Source organism: Coenobita brevimanus, chromosome 76, assembly GCF_032717465.1.
Source record: "Coenobita brevimanus isolate Jiangsu-jjx chromosome 76, ASM3271746v2, whole genome shotgun sequence".
Taxonomy (NCBI): domain Eukaryota; kingdom Metazoa; phylum Arthropoda; class Malacostraca; order Decapoda; family Coenobitidae; genus Coenobita; species Coenobita brevimanus.
The window spans coordinates 29,141,971-29,168,994 of record NC_137029.1 but is presented as its reverse complement, the minus strand read 5'-3'; the positions used below and the strand labels follow the sequence as shown (position 1 = coordinate 29,168,994).

General features: G+C 42.2%; 1 protein-coding gene across 1 annotated transcript in view; it reads left to right on the top strand.

The window, feature by feature from the left end:
* LOC145408248 (proteasome activator complex subunit 4B-like) overlaps positions 1–27,024 on the top strand; it is a 212,521-nt gene that overhangs the window by 38,779 nt on the left and 146,718 nt on the right. The window contains exons 5-8 of the mRNA XM_080279014.1: positions 15,245–15,462; positions 16,769–16,902; positions 19,319–19,423; positions 19,612–19,760. Of these exons, the coding sequence (XP_080135140.1) occupies positions 15,245–15,462; positions 16,769–16,902; positions 19,319–19,423; positions 19,612–19,760 (606 nt within the window). The remainder of the gene's footprint in view (positions 1–15,244; positions 15,463–16,768; positions 16,903–19,318; positions 19,424–19,611; positions 19,761–27,024) is intronic.

Below are 27,024 nucleotides of genomic sequence, written 5' to 3'. Positions count from 1 at the left end.
ACATTGTGGGCCTGGACCTTTGGAATCCAAAAATGGCCAACAAAAGAAAAAAATCCCCCCAAAATCCAATTTTTTTTCCCACCCATAATTTGAAATTGGCATGCGGCACCGAACAGCTGTGTTTATACACGGCCTCTTCACCCTTTTCATCCTCCCCCCTCTCCAGTTACCACCTAACCACCATTGAGAGTAGATGTTCATTGCAATGGATGCTGCACGTGCCCTCTGTTGTGAATAAACAATGAATAAACTGCAATACCTCGCCACTAGACCACATGGGAATTTACAGTGTTGTCAGTGTTAAGAAAGAATTTAGAGTGCAAAGGATTAAGTGTGGAGTGCAAACTGGTGGTTGAAACTGGCGTGGCACAATTAACCCCTTAACCGTGGGAATGTCGGGAGTGTGCTATGCACGTCCCGTGGGGATAATCGTGCTCCGACTGACTTTGTAAAAATATTTGCCAGAAATCAGTTATTAGTCCTAGAATATTGTAATTACATAAGCATATGGCACATACCTTCAGTTGACTCCTGGGATTTTTGTTGAGCCTTTGTCGACTACCGTAGGACTTGTGGAGACTTCTTAAGTATGGTAACAAAGTCTCCACTTTACACTTTCCGATACCCCGTAATATGGTTACCACCGCCTGATATTATAACTGCAAACACTATTCTGTGAATTTCAAGTTGTTTGGAATCCATATTCCCCAAAAAAAATCATTGTGAAAGCAATGTAAATTACAAGCGCATACGAATTTTCCACCCGTGCTCATTCCCCGTTGGTATTCTTAGGCAGAGCTGTCATTATTTATAAACACACTCACACTTTATATTCCTAGTACTTTATTACACTTATTTATATATACAGTATTTATCCATAAGTTTCTTTCAGTACTAGTAGTTTATTTTCACTGCAGGCATTCACTTTCTCGTTCAGTAAACTAGCGTAGAGAATGAAGCTTTGACTTTCACTTTCATTACTCAAAGTACTTATACATGCTAGAGCGAAACATTTACTTTCACTTTCAATACTCCAAGTACAGTAATCCCTGTACTATCCAGACGCCCACTTTCCGGACATCCCCACTTACCGAATATTTTGGTCCTGGGATCCAGTATTCCCAAAATGGGCAAAAAATTTGAAAAAATCCAACTTTTTTCCACCCGTAATTTGAACTCGGTGCGCGTGGCGCAGACCAGCTGTGTTTTGGTGCGTCGTTCTGCCGCCGTCCGCTAGAGCGCCTCTGCATCCTCCCCACTTACTGCTCGTCTCTTGTTGTGAGTGCACACTCGTCATCATGGCTGCCCACTTGCTCGCTTTTGTGGTGGTGCCTTACCTGCTGCAGGCTCTGCTGCTGCTCTCCTGCCTCTTGGTAGTGTGTGTGATGATGGCCCCACTGCCTGAGAAGAGGAAGGGAGTGGTTTTGACTCTGGAGAAGAAGAGGGAGATATTGGACAAGGTGGATGCGGGATGGTCTACCTCACGCATCCTTCATGAATTCAGCCTGGCCCGATCTACTTTGTTTGATATCAAGAGATCCCGCAACAAACTCATGCAGTACACGGCTGACTTCTCGTCGAAAAGCAAACGCAACGTGGAGAGGAAGATGATGTTTACTCCCAAGTATGCTGAAGTCAACTGCTCCACGTTGATTTGGTATCGGCAGCAACATGCTGCTGGTGTGCTGGTGCGTGGCACGGAGCTGAAGGCTGCTGCTGAGAAGTTTGCAAGGCTTCACGACGCCCCAGACTTCAAGGCATCCGAGGGTTGGCTCTTCGCGTTCAAGTTACAACATGGCCATACCAACCATAAGGCCCATGGCGAAGGTTTGGACGCCAACGCGAATGGAGTAGAGGAGTTTCGGCACAAGGTGAAGCGCTTGATTGACAGGGAGGGCCTCACTCTTGGTCAAGTCTACAACGCTGACGAAACTGGTTTATTCTATCGCTCTTTGCCTACGAACACTCTAGCCGAGGAGACGGAGAAGTGTGTACCTGGCCGCAAGCTCTGCAAGCAACGGATATGCTTTGTGTTGTGCCAGTGCTAATGGCATGTACCAGCTTAAGCCCGTTATTGTTGGCCGTGCAAAGCAGCCTCGGTGTCTTCGTGGGGTGATGGATGTCCTTCCTGTTGTTTGGTACCATTCTTTGAAGGCATGGTTCACAGCCCAGATCTTCAAAGACTGGTTCCACCGCCATTTCATCAAGGAGGTCATCCATTACCAGACCAAGAAACTGGGAATCCCACGCGACCAGGTAAAGGCCCTCATTCTCCTCGACAGTTCACCTGCTAACCCGTTCGACAAAGACTTGGTGGCTGAGAATGGGCGCGTTAGGTGCATGTTTCTGCCACCTAATACAATTGCTCTCATCCAACCAATGTACCAAGGAGTGATCGTGGCAATGAAGAGGCTGTACCGACGGAAGTTCCTGGACGAGATGATGGTTCTCAAGGACGAGGACGAGCGCAGGGAGGGACATGACACTCGAGGCCAGCAGACTTTGGAAAACCTTCGCCACTACAACATCAGTCTGCCACTTACAATTGGGCCAGTGCATGGAAGGATGTCCCTGTCAAGACTCTAGAAAATGGTTGGTCTCGTCTGCTTCTCGAAACGGATGTGGAGCACGATTTCCTAGGTTTCGACGTGGATGACTTCCATGCACATCTACGTGCGCGTGGGGACGATGTTGATGTGGACGAAGTGCGTGAGTGGTTGGATGACGACGAGGGCGATTCTGGGTATCAGACCATGTCTGATATTGAGATTGCATCTTCAATTGCAGGTGTCAGTACCCAGCTTGAAGATTCTGACAAGGACGGTGACGATGATGCGGACTCCTCTTAGCGTGACACTACTCCAGCCATCCCCAAGCTGAGCACACTCTGGGAACATGTAGAGTTCGTTCTGGACTACCTGGAGCACCCGGACTGCGACAGGAAGATGGGGCCCTTGGGACTTGTGGAGGAAGTGCGCGCTTTCAGACAGCACATCATTAATTGTTAAAATCATCGTTCCTTGCGTCAATCAACCATTGACAGCTTTTTCAGACCCGTGATCCCTGCTGTACCCAGCCCTGGCTCTACTCCATTGCCTCCCCAAGACAGGCCCTCATCCTCCGAGCCACAGCCCAGCACATCAGCCACGGTGGAGTTACCACTTGACGTGAGTTTGAGCCTCTCTTCAGAGTTGTCTGCAGTGGGTACTCCATCACCACGACCCAGTGACTCACCCCTAGGCCACCTGCATCAGCTGCTCTCAGACTCTGACAGTGATTAAATGGCAAGAACTTCTCCATTAGACCACACGTGAATTTACAGTGTTGTGCAGTGAAAAAAACAGTGCATAGAGTTAAGAAATTAGAATTCTGAGTGCAAAGACTAGTGCAGAATGCAACACTGATTTTATTGACTTTCAGTGGAGCTCCAATTAACTAGAGTGTGTTGTATTTAGAAAATGGATTTATGAGTGCAAAGACTTTAAGTGCAGAGTGCAACACTTATTTCACTAAGGTACAATGGAGCGCAAGTAAGACTAGAGTGCTTAGTGTTAAGAGAATGGAATTCTGAGTGCAAATGACTAAGTTCAGTGCAAGACTTCATGTACAGTGTACTGCAGGTGCTTCAGGTACTCCTTTTTACTGTCAGAGTCTGAGGGGAGGCGGGTTATTCATCAAGATGGCCAGGGACTTCTTGTAAGTACCCAGAATGTTTCATATTGTACTGTATTTTCCATACTTACCTCTAACACCTCATTTCACTCTTTTATGTCCCTTGTTGGTGTGAATAGAGTCTTAGGCTCTATGCATGTGCAGTAGGGAGGCGTTTTTCTGAGTTAGTCCAGGAGCCAGGGACTTGTTGTAAGTACCCAGAATGTTTAATATTGTATAAACTCACCTCTAAAACCTCATTCTTTGGTTCTTTTGCGTTTATTTCAGTCTTTTATGTCCCTTATTGGTGTGATTTGGGTCTTATAGGTTCTATGCATGTCCAGAGGGAGTTGTATAAGTGTTTTTCTGAGTCAGGGTCCACAAGTACAAGTCCAGGAGGCTGGGGCCCACTATCCGGACGGGACCACTTTCCGGACATGCCTTTGGCTCTATTACATTGGATAGTGGAGGGATTACTGTATTTATGCTCGTATTCTTATATTACTAATTTTTACATTTCTATTTCCATTCTCTATTTTCTATCTATCTATCTATTGCCAGACGCCTCAATCCCGTTTGGGGTGGCCACAAACAAATCGCCTCCAAGTCGCCCTGTCCCCCGCCATTTCACTGCCCTTCTCCCAACTCACATCCCCCTCTCTCATATACCTCTCCACCCCATCCCTCCATCTCATCCTCGGTCTCCCCCTCCCTCTTCCACCCTCCACCTCACTCACATACACTCTCTTCGTCAGTCTTTCACCCTCCATCCTCTCCACATGGCCAAACCACCTCAGTGTGTTCCTCACAACGCTCCCTATCACATCCACATCCACACCACAACGCTCCTTTATATCCTCATTCGTCAGCCTGTCTCTCCACTTGACTCCACAGGCTCCTCTTAAATAACTCATTTCCACTGCTCTCACTCTTGACTTGTGTCCTTCCAACAATGTCCAAGCTTCACTTCCGTATGTTAGAGTTGGTATCACAATACTGTCATGTAGTAACTTTTTTACTTCCATGCTCACTTCCCTGTTTCTTATCACTGCTTTCAAGGAACCAGCAACCTTTCTTCCCTGCTGTACCCTTTCAAGCACTTCACCCTCCAAACTTCCATCCTTACTCATCACACTACCCAAATACTTAAACGTACTCACATTTTCCAATTCCTCACCATCCAACCTCGCTGTACATTCACTGACTTCACCTCTCTCAAAGACCATCACTTTACTCTTCCCTACATTCACCTTTAGGTTCCGTTTCTTACACACTCTCTCAAACTCATCCACCAAGCCTTGCAGCTCCCCTTCGTCTTCACTCAACAACACAGTATCATCTGCAAACAACAGTACAGGGAGTTTCCAAACACTATCCTCTCTCACCAGGGCCACTCCAACATCTATTTATTTTATTTTCATTATTTACATTTCTATTTTTTTACACTGTGTTATGCACTGTCACTTGCAGTAACTTATAAAATTATTTTCCACTGTTCAATTATATTTACATTCATTGCTTTCACTTGCTATTTACACATTATTTACATTTCCACTTGCACTGCTTTAGAGTCACCAGATAAATCGTAGTCACTGTCCATCATTATCATTGATAAATTAGCCAGTTCACGTTCCACAGTGGAGGCATTTAGCCCTTTATCCTTTCCCACACGAGGTTTAGTAGGGGTAGAGGTCACAGGGCCCTTTGCATTGGGCTAAATAACGGCGGAAATGGACAGGCGCGAATCCGAGATGGCTTCACCTTGAAAGACGACAGTAAACTGATTGATGTGGCCTTGGGACAGGGAAGGGTTGACAATGTCAGCGTGGTGACAGCTGCTAATTTATATGCTATGAAATGATTGGGAGGAAATCTAGACAATTCATATTAAATTAGGTAGTTCCAGGTGAATGTAAATATCACTAAGGCTTCTCCCTTCCTTTCTTATACAGTATATATATTTTTGTTACGAGAATAGGTATTACGGCATATTTCAAGGGGAAATAGACAGGGAAAATTAGCGAATGAGTGCACATGGGGTGTTGCCATGTGATAATTAGCCCATTCCAGATGTATGGCAGTATCAGTTACCTTTTCTCTTTCTTTCATATATTGTATAAGAAAAGGGCATAGGGCACATGTCAATGGATAACATGAGTGGAAAAATCTGTGAAGGACTTGTGTAGTGCGGCACAGCTGGGCAGGCGGGAGGAGAGGGTAATGGGAGTGGAGGTAAGGAGGGGAGTCAAGGACAGGAGAAAATAGCCAAATTGTCAACAGTGGATGGGATTACAGATGACATTAGCAGAACTTAGTATAGCTGGACGCTGGTAGTACTGATAGATGATACAAGCCACCACTTGAAAGCCCGGACGAATTCAAAATAACACAGAATCACTACAGTGATGCCTCTCGGTATGACCCCTTGCTCCAGAGTGTCACAAAAATGACGCCCCGCGGTTAAGAAGTTAAGAACAGAATGTGCAGTGTTAAACAATTATAACTCACAGTGCAAAGAATTAAGTGTAGCACAACACTGGATTATTGTACGTGCTTCAAGAGCATTTTCACCACTGCCTGAGCCTCAGAGGAGGCGGCCAGAGACATGCTGTAAGTAGCCTGTACACTGCTAAATATTTTCCATACTCACTTCTGATTCCTCATTCTCTGGTTCCTTTTCATTTATTTCATGCTCTATGTCCATTATTGGTGTGAATAGGGTCTTAAATAGGTGCTATGCATGTCTGGTAGGGAGTTACGAGTATTTAGGTGGCTTTCAAAGTTGGGCTGGGTCAGGGTCCATAAGTACCAGTCCAGGAGGCATGGGCCCACTTTCCTGATGGGACCACATTCCGGACATGCCTTTGGCTCTATTACATCGGATATTGAAGGGATTACTGTATATATATACAGTATATATATATATATATATATATATATATATATATATATTCAGTCATGAGTTTATGAAATTGCATTTATGAATTACCTTGCGGGCCTGATCAAATGGTCCTGCGGGCCTTATACAGCCCGGAGGCCAGACGTTCCCCGCCCCTGCCGTAAGGGGTAGCCACAAGCAAATCACCTCCATGTTGCCCTGTCCAGTGCCTTTTCACTACTTTGCTTCCATCTCACACCCCCCTCTCTCATATACATCTCCACTCCATCCCTCCATCTCCTCCTTGGCCTCCTCCTCCACCTCATTCACATGCTCTCCTTGTTTGTCTCTTGCTCTCCATCCTCTCCACATGGTCAAACCACCTCAATATATTTCTCCTAACACTTTCTATCACGTTCTCATCCACACCACAGCGCTCCTTCACTTCCTTACTTGTCAGTCTCTCTCTCCATGGAACTCCACATGCTTCAGTCTAATAACTCATTTCCACTGCTCTCACTCTTGGCTTGTGTTCTTCCAACAATATCCAAGCTTCACTTCCATAGGTTCGAGTTGGTATCACGATACTGTCATGCAGTGACTGTTTTACTTCCATGCTCACTTCTCTGTTCCTTATAATTGCTTTAAAAGAACCAGCAACCTTTCTTCCCTGTTGTACCCTTTCAAGCACTTCACCCACTAAACTTCCATCCGTACTCATCACACTACCCAAGTACTTAAACGCACTCATATTTTCCATTTCCTCCTCATCCAGCCACACTGTACATTCAGTGACTTCATTTCTTTCAAAGACAATAACTTTACTCTTCCCTACATTCACCTTTAGTTTCCATTTCTTACATACACTCCCAAACTCATTGACTTATCCTTGCAGTTCCCCTCTGTCTTCACTTAACAATACAGTATCATCTGCAAACAACAGTACAGGGAGTTTCCAAACACTGCCATCTCTCATCAGGGTTGTTTCAACATCCACTGCCCCACCATGTGTCTCTTTTATGACTCCATCCGTATGCAGATTGAACAACCATGGGGACATGACACATTCCTGTTTCAATCCAACATTCAGATTGAAAAATTCACTCAGTTACTATCTCATGTACTGCAGCCTTAGCACCCTCGTACTTACTCTTCACGTCATTCAGCAACTTCTCATTTACACCATAATCCTTAATACTTTCCACATTCCTTTTCTATCCACCATGTCATATGCTTTCTTCAGATCTATGAAGGCTGCATGCGACTTCTTTCCCATCTCTCGAAATTTTTCCACTAAAGATCTAAGAGTGAATATCTGATCTACACAACCTGTTCCCTTCCTAAAACCTCCCTGTTTTTCTCCAACTAATTCCTCTGTTATTTCCCTAACTTGGTCAATAAGTATCCTACCATATACTTTTCCTGTTCCCTATGATTACCACACATTCATTTTACTGCTATTACAGCTAAAAAGACTCTGTTACTATTACATGAAGCCTCTTCAGATAATCACTTCTTTATTCTGTCATCTAGTCGTGTATTGCCCAGGTGGAACATGGGGGCTCCTGGGCCAGACTACTTAGGTAAGACATTTAAGGCATGAATGACCAGTTGCTTGCCTCTTTGTGGGGTGACTTAACCCACTAGACCACTAGGCTCCTATTTCTTGGTTATAGTGTATGATAGTTACCCAATATAGTACCGTAAATGATAAACACAGTATGATAACTACAACATGTTGTATTGATCTTTCATTACCTATTGAAGTACTCACACACTCAGTCAAAAAAAATTTTACCACCATTGTCTCTACATTTTGAAACAGTGGATGAAGCGTAGGAAAATATTCTTCAGTAGCTGCTGAAAGTTGTATATGGCTAGTAGTATCATCATCATTGACATAAAACAAGAACTTTATGCAACATATGAAATATAAGTAAACAGTTTATTCAGAAATGTTCGCATAAGGAAACCGTATAAGCAATAGTGCTTAGTGTAAAACCATCCAGTTTTTTTATCAAGTGTACAGATTGATTCCAGACAGTACAGTATTTGATTTTCAGTTGTATAATTTTGATGTAAGCATAATATTGTTGCTGGAGGTGGAGCAAAAATTACAATTAGCCAAATAATCCGAATTGTTCATTTCCGGTGGTTAATTTTTTTCTTATTTCAAAAAGCATATATTGTAGCAACAACTGTGAAAAGTTATAATAATGTAAAGCACTGAGTATGTGAAAGGATTGGCAGATTGAATGAGTGGGTGGATGGTCAATTTTATTGGGCAAACTGTTGAAAGTTTTCATATGTTTTCCTAGTCTTGCAAAAGGTAGCTGTATATATATCTGGTGTTGTGCTACCTTCAGGTGAGGCTGGTAAATAACAATCTAGATGGTTTTGTGTAACCAAAAAAATAATTTACTACATTTGGAGTTAACCAAATAGCTAACAGTGAGACTACTGGTGGTCCAGTGGAATCAGGTTATTCAATCAGTTGTGTCCCTCATGGGTATGGGATCATATAGGGGATGGTGACTGGTCACTCTTGCCACAAAAGCCTAGACCCAGGCTCTTGCATTCCTGGTAGGGTCGGTTAAAGATTGGATGATGGTTAGAGGATGATAGTAGCTAGAGTAATATAGCCAATTAAACCATGACTTCTTAAGGGATAATTAATCTATCTATCTATCTATAGCCCGACGCCCTAATCCCGCAAAGGGTGGCCGCAGACAAAACGCCTCCAAGTCGCTCTGTCACCCACCATTTGACTTCCCTCCCCCCAATTCACCCCCCCCTCCCTCATATACCTCTCAACTCCATCCCTCCACCTCATCCTCGGTCTACCTCTCCCTCTCCCTCCCTCCACCTCACCTACATACACCCTCTTAGTCAGTCTTTCATTCTCCATTCTCTTCACATGTCCAAACCACCTCAGTGTATTTCTCCTAATCTTTTCAACCACATCCACCCCACAGCGTTCCTTCACTTCTTCATTTGTCAACCTGTCCCTCCACGTCACTCCACATGCTCCTCTCAAGTAACTCATTTCCACTGCTCTCACTCTTGACTTGTTCCCCTCTTGCAAGGTCCATGCCTCGCTTCCATACGTCAGGGTAGGGATCACAGTACTATCATGCAGTGACTTCTTAACTTCCATACTCACCTCCCTATTTCTCATCACTGCTTTCAGTGTACCAACAACCTTCCTTCCCTGCTGTACCCTTTCACTCACTTCATCCCCCAAAGTTCCATCCTTACTCATCACACTACCCAAGTACTTGAATGCACTCACATTCTCCATATCCTCACCATCCAACCTCACTGCATACTCTGTGACTTTATTCCTCTCAAACACCATAACTTTACTTTTGTTTACATTAACTTTCAGCTTATTCCTCCTACACACTGTCCCAAATTCATTCACCAAACCTTGCAACTCCCATTCATGATTTACATAATTTGTCACATCAGCATACTGTCAGTGCAACATTATGAATATTAGATGTTAGTTTATATATATACATAAGAATGCAGTGAAAGTTATTTTGTTCAGTACTTGTTATGAAGTGAATAGTAAATACTGCATGCCTTCATTTTATGATGAGGAATCATTTGAAAATAATTCCATCATATAATTTATCATACAATGAGTCATTTACACTCTAACATGGTTTCATTGGAGGATATAGTTTTAGCTAAGGGTCGCCAACCCAGTCACATCTAAAAACAAGTTTCCAGCTCACCTAAAGTGGTAGTTATTTCTCGTCACTGCTCTTCCCCTGTGGCTTTTCACCAAATACAGTAAAACCTCTAAGTCGGAATAATTGGGGCTGAGGCCATTCCGATGACCATAATTCCAACTTACGGGAAATATGGACTTCCTGACTAACCAGAAACAAAAAAACAAAATCACTTACCATGCTTGCAGAAGGTGTAATGTAAGCGTAAGGAGGGTCTCTTGGTAGGATGTAGAGGTGCTAGAGGAGCATATAATTGCTCCTGTGCAACATTTCTTAACCATAATCAGAATTGAACAATAGTTCTTCTTTTTATTGTGAAACATGCTCGGCTTCAGGTAAAACTCTGCACGTGGCACACATCAAGCTACCAACATTGATCCTTTCCAAAACTTTCAGCTTCTCTTGAATGCTCAGGGTCATTAGTTTCATTCCCTTTCCTGCCAGAAGGAGCCTTGGGAGCCTTCGAAGGCATGCTGGTTAGGAATAAAAGTGCGGATTCAGAGTGGAATGTGAGAGAATACCGACGCAAGTAGTAGCAGATGCTAGACTGAGGCAGAGTGAGGCGGAAGGTTGCGGGACTTAGCAGCACTGCCAGATGGAATGCACAGTACTGTACAGCACAGAACTTCGCTAAACTGGCCTAAACAGTGATAAAAATCCACCAGACTGATGGAAATTAGGGACCATTAAGGAAAGCTGTGCTAGATAGGACTACAATATGCTAAACAGTGATAAAAATCCACCAGACAGATGAAAATTAGGGAACATTAAGGAATGCAGTGCTAGATAGGACTACAATATGCCAGATATAGAGCAAACATTATCATTTATTATTTCCCAGATTTTTAAAAAAATCATCTACATTTACCGGACAAGCCCTATATTAGCAACACTGGGTGGGAGGTGGCTGGCGGGCCCTCACAGGCTAGAACGTGATGAGCCGGTGCATCACCATACCGTGATATGGCTTCCCTTAGCCGAGATTTTACATCTCATGGGTATTTTTATGAGAATTTTCTGACTGGTGGAGCAACATGAGCCCTCACAGCCTAGAATGATGCATCGTCACACCAATATGGGCCCTTCGTTAGATGTCATTTTACAACTTTAGGGAAAGTTTTCCGAGATTTTTTTTACCGATTTCAAACATTTTAAATTATTTTCATTAACATTTTTTTTTCATATGCTATACGACTTGTACATAATTCCAACTTGTAGGATGCCGACCTGCAGAGGTTTTTCTGTATGCAGTAAGTCTGATACTGGTACAGTAATCAGTTTCCAACTCACTGTAGCTGAAACAGTTCTGTACTTATTTCACATCAGAGCACTTCACTTGCTGCTTGAACTCCAGCACCACATTATTGTCCCCATCACTGACACTGATATACCCGATAGTCTGATTTCAAAGGCCATCTTGGAACAAACAAATGACATAGTCATTGTGTGTCAGTGATGGCATGAGGGAAAATAAGGATCATACTTGTTGACCAGTGAGGCTTTGCATGGGATCATAATTATCGTATAAGCAGAATTGCAGTTGTTTTTTGAAAAGTGTTCTAATTTTGTTGTTGTTGCATAAGCGATTAATTGCATACTGGTTCATCATAAAATTAGGGTCAGCTGTATTACCGTATGTCTTAGAAACTACAGTTAGTCCACATTTATGTTAAAGGTAGTTGTTTCTTTATTAACTGACGAATTACAGTAATGGCGTTCTTTTCGTAAAGTTGTTCAGAATTTTTTAGTGATTAATTGCATATTAGTTCATCGTAAAATGAGGATATGCTGTATTAGCATATGTCTTAGAAACCATAGTTAGTCCACATTTGTGTTTTACAGAAAGTTTTTTCTTCATTAAGTAGGTAACAAATGCCATTCTTAAAGTTGTTCAGATCTTTTTTAGAAAGTCGTACTGAAGTCAGACAGGAGTGCTTTTTTTATGCTTGTAATCCCTTAAGCATGAGCATGTGTTACTTAAAATTGTTGCCTTTAAAGGACTATTTTGCCCAAATGCAACTTAGACTTGCATGAGGACTGATGGCATATTGATTACTCAGTAATATTTGAGTGAATTTTTTCATTATGAGATCACTTAATGAGAATAGTCAGGTGATTAGAACCAAGACTTAGGGAAGCTGGATTGGTAGGAGGATGAATATGCAGTACTAGTACTTCCAATTTCAGTGGGCAGTCTATTCATTTGATTATCCTACCTGCCCTGTTCTCTTTGCAGTTTCGACCCTCTCCCCCCTCCCACCCTATATGAGGGAATAGAAACTGAATTGTATTTTTAAAATTTTCACTATACCTGTGAGCATATGTAGATGAATATTACCAATATTTTCAGTTACTGTCAAGAATTACAGTATAAGAGCACTGTATATATCAGCTCCCCCCCCTGCACGCACACACACACACACACACACACACACACACACACACACACACACACAGTAGAGCTCATCATTGGTGGCTGTATTTCCAGCATGGATTTCTGTTTTGTTCAGAGATTGTACCAAAACAGTTTTGTATTACTGTTCTCAGTTACAGAGTAAATTCCCAGTTATCCGTCATAATTCAGCCAAAGCCATGTTGGATGATTCATTTTATCAGATAATGCAGTACTATCCCCCCCCCCCCATGAGGAGCATAACCCCTGCAAAAGCCTTATAGTGTACTCTATTTGAACCTAGAAAAAACAACCCCAAATAGAGTTTTCCTAATAAATAATATGGCATTTTACTGTAAAATAATTGTAGTGTATACAGCTACTGTATACTATACTCAGGAGTATGTTTATTATTCCTTAGTGGCACACTATTGGTTAATGCTGTGAAAAATGGGTAATGCATTAATTTAGCCAGATTTTTGCTTATCAGATAGTGATGTATGTCAGTTAATGCAGCATTAAATAATTAGGAGTTTACTGTATATGTCCTGAGTGGCAAGCTTGTTGATTTGGTTATGCTGTTGTTTATTGTTACCTGAGTGTTAAGTGTAAGAGCACACTAGATAGGCTATGCCATTTGGCCAGATAATAATTGGTAATACAATACTGTATAATTATCTAATAGCCATTTGAATACCGTAGTCAGATATTAGATTGTGATAATCTTTTTATGTGCAGACTAACACAGAGTGGTCAATAGCATAATTGAAAATGCTGTATGTCACATCGGAATTTATAGAAAAGCTGAATGATAAATATGACTTAATACAAAGAAGACAGCTACAAGTGATAAATAGCCACATCTTTATTTTAGTAGAATGGCTGGAAGTAAAGAGTTGCTGTTTATTTGCCTGTAACTCTTTGCTGCTAACATTGATGTTCCATACAAGCATCATGTTTAATCATTCTTAATTAACCAAGTATGGTGGTGACCATCATCCACTCACTTGATGTAGTGCTGCCTACTTCTTCCTTAGCCTTTATCATTCTTTTTCTGTGCCTGCCCTCTCTCTTCCTATTTCTCCCATCTTTCCTGTCACTTCATATTGCTTTTCTTGCCATTACTGGTGGCATTACATTGAGTGACAAGCCAAATGGTTTCCTGTAAGCCAAGAAACCATTTACAACACTGGGTGGTAACCATGTAACCAAACCATACGTGCTCCCTACGTGTCAACAAGTGGGTTGGTGGAGGGTTAATGCCCCTCCCTGTAAAACAAATAACTCGGAGTCAAATGGCCACCCCTTATGGGATTATGGCGTCTGGCAATAGATAGATAGATGTACCAGTTCATTATTTTTATTTATTTATTTTTTGTATTTTATTCTTGCTATTATCAAATGATCTTGTTCAGATTAGGAGAGACACCTTGTAATGAAGAGATTACAGACAGATTATTAACCTCTGACTAGAAGAAGTATACCATGAGTTGAATGAAATCATGTGGTGCTAGCAAGAATAACACAAAAGGTATGTCATCACATTGAAAGGGTTAAGACATCTTAAAAATTTTTGTTTCCTGAAGTGTTGAATGCTTGAATGTTCTGTTTCTATTTTACTCTCATATTATCATGCAGATGAACATAAGTCTGCTTGGATGGCTACTGCTTTCTTAAGTGTTAATTTTGAAGGTGACTGGACTTGTGTGAAAGGACCTCTATCGGATGTTACGGAATAGTATTTCTGATGCACCCTGGGGAAGGAGGCAAGCTCACTATGTGTCCATAACTGTCGCTTACTCTCTCACTCACTCACTCTGACTCTAATTTTTGAAGAATGCAGTCCACATCTTGTAGGGGGCATGTTGATGGGTGATGGTTATTGATAGTGTGTCTAATGTGCATTTGGGTATGTCTGAGGTTCACATAGTGTGTATTTAGTCACTTGTGTACCTGCATCTTGCTAGAATTGCCATAATTATGGCATAGGGTCAACCTGGGGGGTGCACCTGAAGTGTGTCTGGGTTTTGATGTGCCTGTAGTGTGCATCTAGTTGACTGTGCATCTGAGACTGGTAGGCCTGAATTTGAACTACCTTATGGTACTGTTGATTACATTTCTTTATTTTGTGTTCTCCCTTTTCTTTCTCTGAATTTTAATTATTGCATTGAAGTTAAGGAAAACTCCATTAGGAAGGTGGCAAATATAATAGCGTAACTCCTTCACTTCGAGAATGTTTACATTTATTTTGATCCCTCCAACCCAAAAAGTGTATCGTAATGGTATTAATGTCTGAAACATGACATCAGATTGAAGAGGTAAATACCTGCTCTTCTGAATTGATACAAACCCAGTGAACCCAGGAATGTCTCATATTTTTTTGACACCTTTTCCTGATGATTTTGTTCCTTTCAGGATAGATTTTTTTAAATGAAAGTGTTAGACATATTCCTTGACAAACCCTTTTAATAAGAGAAGCCTTTATGAAGTTGATATAAAATCTTCTGGTAGCAGCATTACCAACCTAAAAAGGACATTGCCTAGTTTAAAGTGATTAAAATGTCCCTCACTTTTTATTTTCAGGAATGCCGAAGGTGTGGTAGAAAACATGATCAGGGTGTGTCGCTTATATTTCCCCTTGAATGCCACCAAGGAGATCCTAGCCGAAGTTGAGCCGCTCTTGTGCCCATTTGACATGACTATGCAGCGGGCGATGACCTACTTTGAGCTTTTCCTGCCCACCACACTCAGACCAGAGCAGGACATCCATGGATGGCGTCTCTGGCATGAACGGCTCATAGGTCAGCATTATGAGAGGTCACAGCATTACTTGTTAAGATGAGGACTGTAATTGGTTTGTTCTCACCAGACAACTGAGCCATTCCTGCAAAGTTGTGGTTGCATAAAATTCAGCATGCCTTAATTTTATGGCAAGAATGAATCTGGCTTTTAGTCAGATCTACCCACCAGTCTGACCATACTTTGGCCATCAGCTTAGCAGAAAAGGGTTAGGGATCTTTGTCAGGTGAAAACAGACATGCTATTGAGACAGAATATTGATTCATTTGCACCTATATCGGTATTCTGACTCAGTGTCTGCTTCATGTGATACCTTGTACATTTCCCTTTCTTTTCTTTCCCACCAAGGAATAGTTATATTGGCACAAGTTTGACATCATAGATCAGCTCATCATCTGTTCTTGTACACTCTAGGAAATATTAATTTTCTAATTCCTTTTAGCTACCAATATGTGACTACTATGGAGTGAGGATGACTTACATCTGTCCTTTTTTTTTTTTCACCAGACTTAAGACATAGACTTAGCTTCCCTGCTCCTTGAGATCCAACAGTCCTTTTGTGTGCTGTTTACCTTTATATGTCATCATGTTTGAACTGATAACCACTGTCCATTTTTTAATATATGCTAGATCTGTTTCATTTAGCCCCAGTATCATGGTGTTAGCAACAGTGGTTTTATGATATATTGGAGGTATGTTTGGAAAATCAATTGTTTGTTTTAACAAAACTCGAATAATCAATATGTTCCCTGCCCCAGCTTAGGATAAAACTTGCATCCTTTCTACCAGATCACTTCTCTGACCATTTGACCATCATCTCATGCAATATAACTCAGAGTAAAGATGTGGCCTTTTCATTCATAGCAGTCCACAGACTGTAGATGCAATGCCATACTATATGGTGGTACCACTCTTCCAGGCTTACTTTAGACTTGTTGTTGTGGCTGTGCATTCTTCTGAACATGAACCTAGATGACTGCAAACTGAACTGACCCTTGTTTAGTCTACCATCCAGCCTCCAGGGAATAGGGAGTTGCAGGATGTTTTTATAACTGGTTGCCTAGTTACACTTGTATTATAAATCTGTTGGGGGTTGGGCCTGCAGTGCAGTGCCCACATCACAACACACCCCATGTACTCGTACCTCACTATCTCAACACAGTCAGTCCTTCACTAGACCTCAAACAAGGGTCTCAGGGGAGTGCCTGGTAAAAGTGGCCAGTTACCTTCAGTCTACTAGGTTCACATCCAGATGAACCTAAGGTAGCGATAGCAGAAACAACAAATTACTTAATTTAATTTTCACAGGAATCTGGAACTCTTGTCACAACAGTTCATTGTGGTTTTGGGAGAATAGCTTGTTTTGGCTGTTCTCACGGCTGGCATGGAACAACATTGGCTATGTTGACTGGGAAGAACACCTGCCTATTGTCTTCACTAAGGTATTTGTCTTGTGGCAGCAGTTAACCAATTAATCTCTTCAATATGCCATCTGCATTGTCTTCTTGCTGTTACCAGACAGTTTTGTTCTGTACAGGGGAACACCATAGATGTGGATGAGTTAATGAAAAATGTGTCATATCTCTTTAATTAGGAGAATGTCATCACAGCTGTTCATAATCATCTTGGCATATTGCACTGGGCAAGAAAATAATGATAATCACTGGGCCAAAGGGATTAATGCCATCATGCTCTACTAATACAGGGAGTCCCCGATAAACAAAAGGGTTAGGTAGCTTTAAAATCTTTCGTATATCGATTTTTCGTATATTGAAGCATTTTGCCTCATAAGAAACTTAAGAAAATGAGGAGATGCATTCCAGGAGCCCCCCAAAGTCTGCCAACTAACTAGTCTGTACTGTACTAGGCTGGTTGTAAGCTATTAAATCTATAGTAGGAATGTTAATAAAAGCTAAATGAACTTGAAGCAGTTGTTTATTTATCAAATTGCCAAGTAAAAAATAGAAAACTGTACTGTACTGTATGTACAAGTGAGGCCTGATCTCACTCATGCCCTGGCCTTCCTTGTGCTTCTTGAAAATTTCGAGCTTGCACTCCAGTGTCAGGGTTCGGTGTTGTTTCTTGAGATATTCCACAGATGATGATGAAAGTGAAGGACGCTTGGGTGGCATGATGCAAGATGCAAAAATTCTCAGAATACAGAAGGCACGCACTACACAGGTAGGAAGCGGGAACAGGCTGCGACGAAGCGAAGATAGTTGCTTGCCTCGCCATACACGATAGTGGCGCTGCGGTTGGTCGTGGGCCAAATTTGAATAATTTTCTCAGAGCGCTTTTCATATCATCGAAGCATATGCCCTTCGATAGGGGAATTTATCCTATATTTTTCACTTTCGTACCTTCAAATTTTCCTATATTGGGGCTTTGTTTCACAGGGACTCCCTGTATCTAGTCTCAGAACCATGTGAAATTAATCAGTAATATTTGTAATTAAAGTCATTAATACATAGAAGTACTTAATTTTATTTGAATATATCCTTTGAACTTGCTATATTCTGTGGTGCCATTACATGTTACCTGGCTAAGCTGAATTAGCTCTGTGTATATTGAGGAGAGTGGAATGGCAGTGGTAATGAATGGTGACAGATGGAATATCTCAAATTTGTTGTATGTTGATGATGCATTACTACTTGCAAATTCCGGACAAGAACATGTTGGGCTAGTGCAGAGTTTTGCTGATGTCTATGATCGTTGTGCCTTGAGAATAAATGTAGAAAAGAGTAAAGTGATGGTTATTGAGAGAGAAGGTGACTCCCATTGCAATGTTACAGTGAATGGAGAGAGACTGGAATTGGTGAGAGTTCAAATACTTGGGTACAGTGATAAAAAAGAGAGGAAAATGTGCAAAAGAAGTTGAAAGTAGAGTGACACAAGGAAGAAAAGTAGCTGGTGCAATAAAGGACTTGATAAGACACAGTGGCTTGAGTGTTGCAGCTGCACGAGGCTTACATGAAGGAGTGTTAGTGCCAGCTTTAACATATGGATGTGAGACTATGTTGTGGCATGAAAATGAAAAGTCAAGAATAAGAGCAGTGGAGATGGGACTGCTGAGGAATGTATGTGGAGTACAGAGGGTAGATAGGATATGAAATAATTTGATTTGTCAGATTCGTGAAAGATGAGTGAGGAAGTTGATGGACACCAGAATCGAAGAGAGTGTACTGAGATGGTATGGTCATGTTGAGAGAATGGATAACATTAGAGTGGTGAAAAAGGTATATCTGAACAAATTTGAAGGAGGGAGAAGGCGAGGTAGGCCAAGGAGAAGGTGGAGAGATATGGTGGATGAATGTGTGAGGAAGAGAGGTTTGGAAGTTGGTGAGGCTAGGAAACTGGCAAGAGATTGAGCTGGCTGGTTGAATGTTGTGAGAAGTGCATGATCAGGGATTTGGCACCCCTTTTTAATGTGGCAGCGTCTGGATTGACTCAACTGGATATGTTTAAGTTAAGCTTCAGATCATGGTGAATGTTTTTGGCGTATCCGATAGAGCCAGGATTCAGGGGGCTTGAATGATGAGTGAATGGAAGCGTGGCCCATTGGATTAGGCAAATTTGGGCTGTCTGGACATTGCTACTCCTCACCCAGCCCTAAGGTGGGAAAGGAGGTCCAGATGATGATGATTATGTTCCAGTATGTGTTTATAGTGCATGTAAATTAGTCATAAGAAAGGTGCTTCTAAGTCAGGGATGCATTGAATCTAGTTGATTATAGTTTAATCCCAGTAAAAGAACAGTGGGACTGTGTGGCTAAAGTGGCTAGATTTCTGTAGTCTCTTAGGTTCACATCTGTATTAACTAGGGATCACTGTAGCAGTAACAGTAATTCTTCCATTCTAGGTATTACGATCGTTTCGGTTACCAGTGTCATACAAGAAAGCTCAGGTTGGGAAAAGTGACAGCCTTTCCCAGTTTGCTACAGCTATGTTCATCATTTCAAACTTGGTGAGTGCACTGTGGTATGATACAGCCAGTAGAGCATACAGTTTATACAGTTATGTCAGTCATTAGCATCTATGAATGGAACTCTTTAAGTCCATAATTAAGTTTGTTTTCCATCTGTTCCAATACTATACTAATTTTTTATAGAATGCTTGTCATGATGACTTCATAATGTAATGTGTATCTTTCAGGGTGGAGGTAGTCGAACTCAGGAGCACCTAGGGCGACTATTCAAGTCTCTTGAGTCCTACTATCACCCTTCTAATTCGGGTGCCTGGACAAGACACCTTCATGACTTCCTTAACAAGCTCACGTTACTGTTCGTCCGTAGATTACACAGGTGTGTGTTACACAGAGATTTGAAAATACGCCAGGTTGTGATCACAAAATTTTGTTGCAAAATACAGTCATTTCCAAAGTTATGCATTGAATGTTAACCTAACCTTCCTTGTAACTCATATCTGCATGACTAGGGTAGTTGAAACACATAAAGGCAAAAGTGTCAACCTTATCTCCAGCCGGACTCCCACTTTCCCTGTAAGATCCTTCTAAGACCAAACATGCTTACTGATTTGCTTTCTGAAGACATTCACTACTATTCAGAGGTAAAGCAGACATAGAAAAGTCATAAAACAATAAATTATGGCACTCACCTTTACATTGGCGACAGCTGGCGTGGTGGTGAGGAGGGGATGGGGCTTGTCTCCAACTGCTTTTTGCCCCCACTAGGCAGTGGAGGTGGAAAGAAATCCCTCAGAGTCACTGTTGTCTCGTTATGCCTTTCCAGTGTCAGTATTATATATTTCATTTTGTTTAGTTTTTGAAGGCTCCAACATACTTGCATGCATCGGTCTTGGTCACCTAATGGCAGCTTTCCATTCTGCTCGATCTCTGGCAGCTTCCCTATTTAGTCCCTCATGCTTGAGGTAACAGTTAGTGACCTTGTCCCAGTTTTTTTTTATTTTTTTTTTATTTTTTTATTATTTTTATTTTTTTTAAGGTCTACCTCTCACTATGCTACCCCCAACATTACCACTTCTCACTTTCTGTACCCAGTTATCATCCCCCATCCTCTCTGCATACCCCAACCATGTCAGTCTACCTCTCCTCATCACAAAGCCAATACACTCCAGTCCCATCCTACCTCTCGTCTCTTCCATCGTAAACCTATCACCCCCCAGGCCTTGCATGTAGGGATGCGCTGCACATCCACCTAATCATTGCCATTTCTGTATGTTTGAGTTTGAGAATATCCTCCTCCTTTACTGCCCAGGTCTCACAACCATACAGCATTACACTCTTAACACATGCTGCATACAAAGATCCCTTAGCACAGAGGGAGAGTCCTCTCAGTGTGAGAAGTGGCAACAACTCCCTGAACTTCTTCCAATTACTCCTCACCCTAGCCACAGAGCTAGCTCCAGACCCACCTCGAGCACATAACATATCTCCCAAATAACAAAACTCTTCGGCACACCCAAGAGACTCGCCGGCAAGTTCAGTCCTTTCTGCACATCCTCCTAATCATTGCCATTTCTGTATGTTTGAGCTTGCGAATATCCTCTTCCTTTACTGCCCAGGTCTCACAACCATACAACATTACACTCTTAACACATGCTGTACACAAAGATCCCTTAGCACAGAGAGAGAGTCCTCTCAATGTGAGGAGAAGCAAGAGCTCCCTGAACTTCTTCCAATCACTCCTCACCCTAGCCACAGAGCTAGCTCCGGCCCCACCTCCAGCACATAACATGTCTCCCAAATAACAAAACTCTTCGACACACCCAAGAGACTCACCAGCAAGTTCAGTCCTTTCAGCCATCCATCCATCCATCATCCAATCCTATGTTGCCCCGTAACGAAGCGTAGGAACCTGGGGTGAGCAAGTTGGTCCTGACAGTTAAGATGAGAGTGACCAGCCTCACTCATCCCTGGGTGGCATTACATGAACAATAAACCCCAACCACCCCTTGGATATAAATCGACACAGGTTAAGTCCGATTGCAGCACCTTAACTACCCACAAAACCACTAGGTTACCACCTGCATAGTAAATGGTTTCCTAGTGTACAGGAAACCAGTTGGCTTCACACTCAGTGCAGTCACCCATAGGCAGAAGGGAGAGGAAAAAATGAAGGAAAGAAAGACAGAACAGGGAGTGCAAAAGTTGCCCATTGGCAGAGGAAAGAGGAAAAAATGAAGGAAAGAAAGACAGAAGAGGAAGGATGGAAGAGAGGAAACGACAGACACCCAAAGCAGCACTACATTGAGTAAGCGGATAGTGAGTACCCCCAACTACCACAATGTCCCACACCTGACAGTCCCCACATGCTCTCCCCGACATACTGCACACATGAAATCAGCGTTTATCTCGCAGCCTACTGCTAATACCTCTACATCTCATATGCACCCACTTATCACAAACACTGCACAAGATGGAATTACTCCCCATGGCCTTGTGGCAAATCGCACATGGCCACTCCCCCTCTTCTTTGACAGTACTGTAATTATCTTTTATTAATGTCCTATGTTTATGGATTGGGGCTTCTGTTGTCGTTCTTTCCCTTTTTCTTTCCTCTTCCTTGTGTTTATGGGTGATTTTACACTGAGTGACAAGCCAAACTGTTTCATGTACACCAGGAAACCAATAACCGTACTACGCTGGGTAGTAACATTATAACCAAATTAAGGCACGTGGTAGTTAGTGGGTAGTTAAGAAGCATCAGTCGGATTGAGCCTGGGCAGGTTTATATCCAAAGGATGGTTGAGGTTTATTGCTCACGTAATGCCACTCAAGGATGAGTGAGGCTTGTCACTATCTATATGTCAGGACTAACTTACCTAGCCCCATGCTCATATGCTTTTCATGGGGCAACACAGTATTAGTTGATGATGATGAAGACTGATATTTTAGGTGGTTTAATTTGAGTAAAAATCTGTTTCCCTTGGAAGTGTGCAATTCTGTTTCTTAATTATACCACACTCTGTTCATAGGTGGGGAAAAGGGTCAGAATGATGGTGATAAAAAGAACATTAACTTACTGCCTATGAAATATGGTACAGTATTGACACATTACCTTGTATTTTTTACATCATTGCAAATTCATGTCTTTATGAAACTTTTTAAATCAGGCATTTAAATTTTCTCAGCTGATTTCTTACTTCTCATGTATTCTTTGCTTGGCCTTTACTTTTTAAGACATTGTCCATCCAAGGCTGCAAGTTACAAAATATAGTGAAAGCTCGATTATCCAGGTTTCGGTATATCCAGTCCGTAACCGAATGGTTCAGTGGTATAATAATACATAAAATTATCTATGGTAGCTCCAGTTTAAGCAGCAAGCGTCCGGTTGCTAGCGAGTGAGCCTCAGGTAAACAAGCTTGAGTCTACCCCCACCCATGCCTCCTGCTCACGACTTAGTCACAAGGGTGGTGGGGTGGAGTTTGCTGAGGTGACTGATAACCTTACCTAGCTTAACCCACGGCGTCCGGCATATATTTCCCTTACCTAGCTTAACCTACGGCGTCCAGCATATATTTCCCTTACCTAGCTTAACGCACAGCGTCCGGCATATATTTCTGCCAACCCGTCTGTTAGCGGGGCATTTAAGAGAAAATCACCTTTTTTTTAACCTGATATCTCAACTAATTCTTAACCAAAAATAAAAAACTAGGTGTCACAATACTTATCAATCCTTCAACTTCAAGCTGATGGCCCCAGACTGTCCATGAAGTGCGTGTAGTCAGAGAGAGAGAGAGTGGGGAATTTGGGCTACTTATGTCTTTTTGCCCATGTCTGTATGTGTGGCTGAGGTGCAGAGGCACAACTAAGGCTTATACTGTACTAGCCTTATCTGTATGTGTGATTGCACTTCCAGACAACCGCAATCAACCACAAGCACCATTTCCATGTTGGTTTTTCAAGAGTGTGGCGTGAGTGCAGTTGTGAGTGTGGTTACTACTGTATAGCAGTGACCTTGAGGCAGGCTGGCTCAGCTCACCATTGCTCCACCATGCCTCCATCAGTCTCTCTCTCTCTCTCTCTCTCTCTCTCTCACACACACACACACACACACACACACACACACACACACACACACACACACACACATTTTGCTTGCATTTTCACTTGATTCTAGCACCACTGTGCCACTAGAAGTCTGGGTACTACTACAGCAACTACAAATACTACTACTGGTACTACTACTACTATTACTACTACTACTGCCACTACTATTAATACCACCATTACTACTACTACTATCCTACCACTACTAATTCATGTACAGTACTGTTAAAAAATATTCTAAAATTCAATAAAAATAGGTCCTCCCTTACTATGCGATTCGCACACTATGAGCTTGCATACTTTGTGTACGTACTGTACATATCTGTATTTATATCTATATCTATCTGTCTGTCCATCTATCTATCTATCTATATATATTTGTGTGTATATGCAGTAGGCACGCACAGTACGCGAGTTTATAGGCAGCAGAGGAAGTCACTTACTAGGAATTCGCGTACTGTGAATACATAAATTTATGGGAAAAATTACATATGGGCGGCACCCCCACTTCATCGGTAACCCTTGAGACTCCTTTCAGACCTAATTATTGTACAGTACAGGGAAACTATCTAAGACATATTACCTAAGATAAAGTAATCCAAGATTATGGCTTTACTAAATCAACAAGGATGTGGCTTAACTAAACCAACAAGAATATGGCTGCCCACCTTAACCCAAGAGGACAACAGGCTTGATGGACATAAGATGAGGATCCGAGGCAGGGTGAGGCACTTAGCGTGCACCACCTGCACCACCTGCCACACCACCCGACGCACCACCTTCCTCACCACTCTTGTCACCAGCACTTTCAACACTTTCACTGGCTTATGCACTCACTTCGTTCATAAACCCTTCAAAGTCTATTTCTGACACCTCATACATCGCATCATCCTCTTGATCCTCCCCAGGAAATGGCTCTTCCGATGTTAAAGGAAGTAATTGCTCACTTCTTGAGGCTGCTGGTAATGGATGATGAGGGGTTGCTTCCTTCTCTTAACCTTCTGGTTGTGCTTGCCTGTGTAGTAGCAGAAGGTTCTGTCCAGTGAAGTCATCGCTTCTTCCAGTCGCAGCTGACAGTGTTTGATGTCCTTGAATTTATCTAGGGCGCACAGTACCCGGCTGATCCCCATCATCGACAACTCTCCACTCTCCATCACTGGTGCTGGGCGGAGCATAGGCAACCGTTGGCACGTCTTGGGGTGGCAGTGTTGTGTACTCTGGGTAACCCTGGATTTGGGCCACACTTCGCTGCTGTCTCGCCTGTTACGAGTTCATTTCGCGTACTATTAAAAAATACCCTAAAATTCAATAAAAAATAGGTCCTCACGTAAAATGAGATTTGCGTACTGTGAGCTCGCATACTATGCGTACCTTCTGTGTATATATATATATATATGTATATGTAGTGGAAAGAGTGGAATGAAGTGCTTGTTGGAGATATGTAAGAAGGCATGAATAAGTGAAACTGTGCCTGCACAGTAGAATAAGGCTGTGATTGTACCCCTGTACAAAAATAAAGGTGAGTGAAGTGAATGCAAGAATTATTGTGGCATAAGTTTATTGAGTGTGGTAGGGAAGGTATATGGAAGAATTATCATGGAGAGAGTAAGAGAGATATCAGAAGTCCTAATGAGTGATGAACAGGGTGGCTTTAGGAGTGGCAAAGATGTGTGGATCAAGTATTTGCAGTGAGACAGGTAGCAGAGAAGGCTTGTGAGAAGGACCATAAGGTGTTTATGGCATTCATGGATCTGGAAAAAGCATACGACAAAGTAGACAGAGAGGGATTGTGGAAAGTTTTGTGCATGTATGGTGTACATAAGCTGTTAGGTGCTGTCAAGAGTTTATGATGGTAGCGAAGCATGTGTAAGGGTTAATGGGCATCTTAGTGAGTGGTTCATGATCGGTGTGGACGTGCTACAAGGTTGTGTGATGTCCCCTTGGTTGTTCAGTATATATATGGATGGGGTGGTGAGAGAATTAAAAATACGAGTAATAGAGAGAGGGATGGCGCGGTGATGAATGGTGATGGATGGAATATCTCAGATTTGTTTTACGCTAATGATGCAGTACTGCTTGCAAGTACCGGACAAGAACTTGGTAGGCTAGTACAGAGTTTTGCTGATGTCTGTGAGTGTCGTGCCTTGGGGGTAAATGTAGAGAAGAGTAAAGTGATGGTTATTGATAGAGAAGGTGACTCCCAGTGTGATGTTACAGTGAATGGAGAGAGACTGGAATTGGAGAGAGAGTTCAAATACTTGGGTACAGTGATAGAAAAGGGAGGAAAATGTGCAATAGAAGTTGAAAGTAGAGTGACACAAGGAAGAAAAGTGGCTGGTGCAATGAAGACCTTGTTAAGAAACAGAGGCTTGAGTGTTGCAGCTGCACCAGGTTTACATGAGGGAGTGTTAGTGCCAGTTCTAACTTATGGGTGTGAAGCTGTGGTATGGCATGAAAATGAAAAGCCAAGAGTAAGGGCAGTGGAGATGGGACTGCTGAGGAATGTATGATTATTTTTTTTTACCCATTTGTTTTTCCTTCCTCCGTTCTGTTATTTAAAAAAAAAAAAAAAAATGTGGAGTACAGAGGGTGGCTAGGATACAAAATAATATGATTCGTGAAAGGTGTGGAGTGAGGAAGAAGGTGGACACCAGAATCGAAGAGAGTGTCCTGAGATGGTATGGTCATGTGGAAAGAATGGATAACAACAGAGTGGTAAAAAAGGTAAAGTATATCTGAGCGAATTTGAAGGAGGGAGGAGGCGAGGTAGGCCAAGGAGAAGGTGGAGAGATATGGTGGATGAGTGTGTGAGGAAGAGAGGTTTGGAAGTCGGTGAGGCTAGGGAACTGACGAGATCGAGCTGGCTGGATGGATTTTGTGAGAAATGCGTGATCAGGGATTTTGGCACCCCTTGTGATCATGGCAGCATCCGGATTGACTCAATCAGATACGCTGTGTGAAGCTGCAGAATGCGGATGATTGATTTTGGCGTATCCGGTGGAGCCAGGATTCCGGGGGCTTGAATGATGAGTGAATGGAAGTGTGGCCTATTTGGATTGGGCAGGTTTGTGCTGTCTGGACATTGCTACTCCTCACCCTGCCCTTGGGTGGGAAAGGAGGTCCAGATGATGATGATGATGATGATGATGATGATGATGATGATGATGATATATATATATATATATTGAAAATGTCATCGTATAGTCAAAGGTTTGTAGTTTCATCTGTTTAGTTTTTGACTCTAGGTTATTTTATTTATTTATTTATTTATTTTATTGCCCCCCCCCCCAAAAAAAAAAAAAAATGCTGATTATCCCTGGCTGGGGGAGGTGGCTGAGCCCCAAGCCCATGGTTAAGGGGTTAAACATATTTGGGGTTTCATTCTCTTTGGACTTAACTTGGAAAGATCATATTAAATCTCTTGTAAAATCTGTTCCAAGAGATTTGGTGTGTTAAGCCGACTCTGTACCTCTTCACCCTTGCATACTCGTTGACTTTATACACAGGTTTTATTCGCCTCTGTGTAGAGTACAACT